The 3798-nt window shown below is 43.0% G+C and overlaps 1 protein-coding gene across 2 annotated transcripts in view; it reads right to left on the reverse strand.

The window, feature by feature from the left end:
• Nucleotides 1-6: 6 nt before the first annotated feature.
• Nucleotides 7-3798, reverse strand: part of slc6a9 (solute carrier family 6 member 9) — a 73505-nt gene continuing 69713 nt past the window's right edge. For both annotated transcript variants that reach the window (XM_005740247.2, XM_005740248.2), the window contains 4 exons: nt 3693-3792; nt 2583-2683; nt 1887-2057; nt 7-534 (listed from right to left, as the gene is read on the reverse strand). In XM_005740247.2, coding sequence (XP_005740304.1) covers nt 274-534; nt 1887-2057; nt 2583-2683; nt 3693-3792 — 633 coding nt within the window. In that variant the 3' untranslated portion in view covers nt 7-273. The remainder of the gene's footprint in view (nt 535-1886; nt 2058-2582; nt 2684-3692; nt 3793-3798) is intronic.

Here is a 3798-nt window from a genome sequence, read left to right on the forward strand (position 1 = left end):
TGCCATACGCACAAACCTTTTGGGTGATGAGCCAATTTTTCTTTTTTTCTTCCTTTCATTTTGTTTTTCTGCACTTATGTGGAGACAACACACAGATAGATAGAAGAGGTTAGGATAGATATAATAAGCCCTTACAATATGTAAAGGTCTCCAGTGAATGGGATCTCCCCCACAGAGGACTGTGGGAAAGTGGGGTTGAGGATGAAGGAGAAGGGAGGAAAAGGGAAAGGTGTGAGGCTTTTGCCCCCTGATGCCGATAGAGCGGAGTGCCGTCTATGCGCTGGGGTTGGGGTTGTTGTGTGTGTTGGTGGAGCCGTTGCTTCCCTGGATGGTGAGGCTAATCTCATCCTTCCTCTCCTTCTCCTTTCCCTCCTCCTTCTCCTTCTCCTTTTGTTCTTCCTTCAGCTCATCCCTCTCCTTTAAGGGACGGGCCTCCACAGTGTCTTCGGAGGCCATAGGGGCGTAGCGGCCTGTCCGGTGCTCCTGGAGGGCAGGACCCCACTTTGGATGCGCTCGGCACGCTGCCTTCAACCTCTGAGAGAGAAAGACAGACGCGCCTTTTAGAGCAGAAACATCAAGACTTATGAAGTCAAATTAGGTTTTCATTAAGTGACGCTTTCCTTTCTTCAGCTGCTCCCACACATAACCACTGTGACTAAACTCCACTTAACTTTCATTTTCCCTCCATGCTTTTTAGTTCATCTGATAATTTAGCAGCTGCCATTGCACATTCACATCTCTTAAACAAGATTTATGGCCTGTCTAATTGTCAGAAATTGCAGCATTCCAACAGCAGGGCAGCTTTGTGCTGACACACATTATACTTTCTATACTTTCTCCCATTTGTTATTAACAGTTCTGCAGCACTTGTGGTCTTTATAAAACCAAACATGTGGCATCAGTGTGGTTACAATGTCCTCCAAAGATTGTATAAAAAAGTGAACTGTTATGGCCTGCTCATTTTCATGTGTGTGGGTTTTTTGTTATTCTTGTTCCTTTTTAAAAAAAAAAGTTTAAAAAAAGTTCACAATAATAATAATTTCCAGGCATTTTATATTGTAAGGTAAGGGTGGTGCAGTATTAGAGAGAGAACATCAGTAGACCAAAAATTCCCCTGTGAGAAAATGCTTGACGATAGTGGGGAGGAAGAACTTCCCTTTAACAGGAAGTGAGCCAGACTCAGACATGCAGAGAGAGAAGGAGAAAGAACGAGAAGGAAGCTAGCCATGTATTCACTGTGAGGTCATATTTTTCTGTTTATATCTCGTCATATCTTCTTGCTTTTTCAGTTTTGTTCATTGTTACCTGCCTGTTTGCTGCAATGTTTGCATTTAGGCTCTCTACCCCAAACGAAGACTTAACACATGTGGTCCTTCCTCTGTTTTCCCAGTCTCTATGACAACCAGCTTTTCCCTCCTAGTGTAGCTATCGGCAATAAGGATCATAAAATTTCAACCGGCAGTTCAAGTGACCTCATCACTATCTGACACCAGCAACAAATTCTTTCCTCCTCAAACTAATTTGCCAAAAGCAGAGATGCTTGGATTGATATTTAAACGTCGTTTATGGTGTAAACTAATAGTTCGTCTGCTTTTAGAGCTTACGTAATGCAAACGGGCAATTGAATTATGGAAAGAGCTCTTTCCATTATTCGGCAAACATACTTCAGCTGATATGCAGTTGAGAGCTTTTCAGTTGCTCAGACGATGTTAAAACTTTAAGTGCTTTAATTTGTAGTGCAGCTCTTGCATGCAAAAATGTTTTAACACGTTGACTTTTTTGAAAATTTGTTTAAATGCTTCAGAGGGAAATTTAGCCTTTTGTATTGAACTATAGAGCTGTTTATGTCAGCTGAATGGAGAGGAGACTTTCGGGGGAAGCTGTACCTCTCTAAAGGTAGCTCCTGGTGACTTTGAGATCTTGTAGAGGGCGTAGATGGGTATGCAGACCACCGAGGACAGAGCCATGGCAAAGCCAATAGCCAAGGACCAGCCGGGATACACGTAGTCATTGTAAGTAATGGGTTTGTACTGGATCACTGTGAAGATCAGGATGAACTGCAGGGACAAAGAGAGAATAGAAAGAGCCTGAATGTGTGCAAAATGCATGTATAACACAGTAATAAAGACATATGTCACATGGGTGGGTAAAAGCATGAAAATTAAGCCAGTGCAGGTGAAACCACCGTTGACAGCTTTATTTAAAAGTTGCAGATGATTGGGGCAGCACTCTGTGCAAAAGAAATGAAAGAGAGAGGAAAATGACCAGTAAGCCACAACAATGAATTTCTTGGTTAGTCCAGCAGCTTAGTGGACTAATACGCCTGCTTGGGAAATACCATTGATATCAGCTGCATGTGTCCATTTCCCAGTCAGAAAGCTTTGCTTTTGGAGGTTTTAACTGGAAACAAAGCCAAAAAGATTAGCACTGATGGCAGCTCAAATGTAGGTCGGGTCCATAACAATGCGTCAGGGAAGTTGAGAACCTTCCACTCAACATCCTGCAGACTATGCAAAATACTGACAAGCTATTTCGTCACTATGTCTGGTCTTAGATCAGTGTGCTTGTGTGTGTTCACTTACAGAGATAATCACAGGCGAGATGAATCTCCAGCAGACTTTGAAGAAGAGAGGAGGAGGGAAGCCCAGCATCATCTCTACATCTTTGAAGTAGTTCCTGTGGCCTGCAAAGGAACAAAAACCCAGCATTCGTCGTCATCATCAGCTTTGATTACTTGTACTGGATTATGTGACTAATATTATGACTCGCTGTGGTAAGTGGTATTCTAGTTTTTATTAGGTCTGTTAACTTAGCACTTCAAACTATGGAGTCCAAAACCACTGGGTGACATCACAGTGACCACGTCCGTCTTTGATACTGTCTATAAATGGTGAGTCATAGGGATAAAGGTCAGGTAACTGTTGAATTAGTTGTTTAAGGAGTTCTTTCAAAGCCCTTTGGTGTATTTGGGCTCATACTGAACCATGACCCCTTCTACACACAGATGGAGAACAAAGCCATCTATAAAGGATGGAGTGATACTTGGATGGAGTGACCCGTGGCCAGTGTGGAGTTGAATCAGGGGGTTCAGGGGGTTGGGAAGCTCATCTTGTAACCAGAAGGTTGCCAGTTTGATCCCCTGCTCTGTCTGTCTTGGTCGTTGGCCTACTAGTGTTGGCCAGAGGGGCCGATGGCACGATATGGCAGCCTCGCTTCTGTCAGTCTGCCCCAGGGCAGCTGCGGCTACAACTGTAGCTTGCCTCCACCAGTGTGTGAATGTGAGAGTGAATGAATAGTGGAATTGTAAAGCGCTTTGAGGGCCTCCAAAAGCACTATATAAATACAATCCATTATTATTATTATTAATCAGCGCAGGTGTCCTATTCCTGAGTAGGCAAAATGCACAACACCTACTACCAGGTTTCACTGTGGGTATGGTCCACTGTGGTATCACTATCTCTCCTGTTCATATTCTGAATGACACCCCACTGTTCCTGCTACTCATCTATAACTTGGATCCATAAGTAAATTAGACCTTTTTCCATCATCCACTGAGTGTTGGTCATATATCTGAGATCAGCTTGAACACTTATTTAGGTGTGTTTCAGTTTGTGCCTGTGTGATTACATATTTGTAAAATTGAACTACCACACTTAGAAAGTGCACCATGTTCACTCTTTTTCCCTCCTTACCGTAAATATACATGATGCAGATGCACATGATGCATGAGATGATGACCAAAGAGAAACTGGCAGCATAGTTGTCCATCAGTAAAAGCCAATAGATTCCTGCCTGCAC

The sequence above is a fragment of the Pundamilia nyererei genome, unplaced genomic scaffold (genome assembly GCF_000239375.1).
Source record: "Pundamilia nyererei isolate P.nyererei 1_Seehausen unplaced genomic scaffold, PunNye1.0 scaffold00098, whole genome shotgun sequence".
NCBI lineage: Eukaryota > Metazoa > Chordata > Actinopteri > Cichliformes > Cichlidae > Pundamilia > Pundamilia nyererei.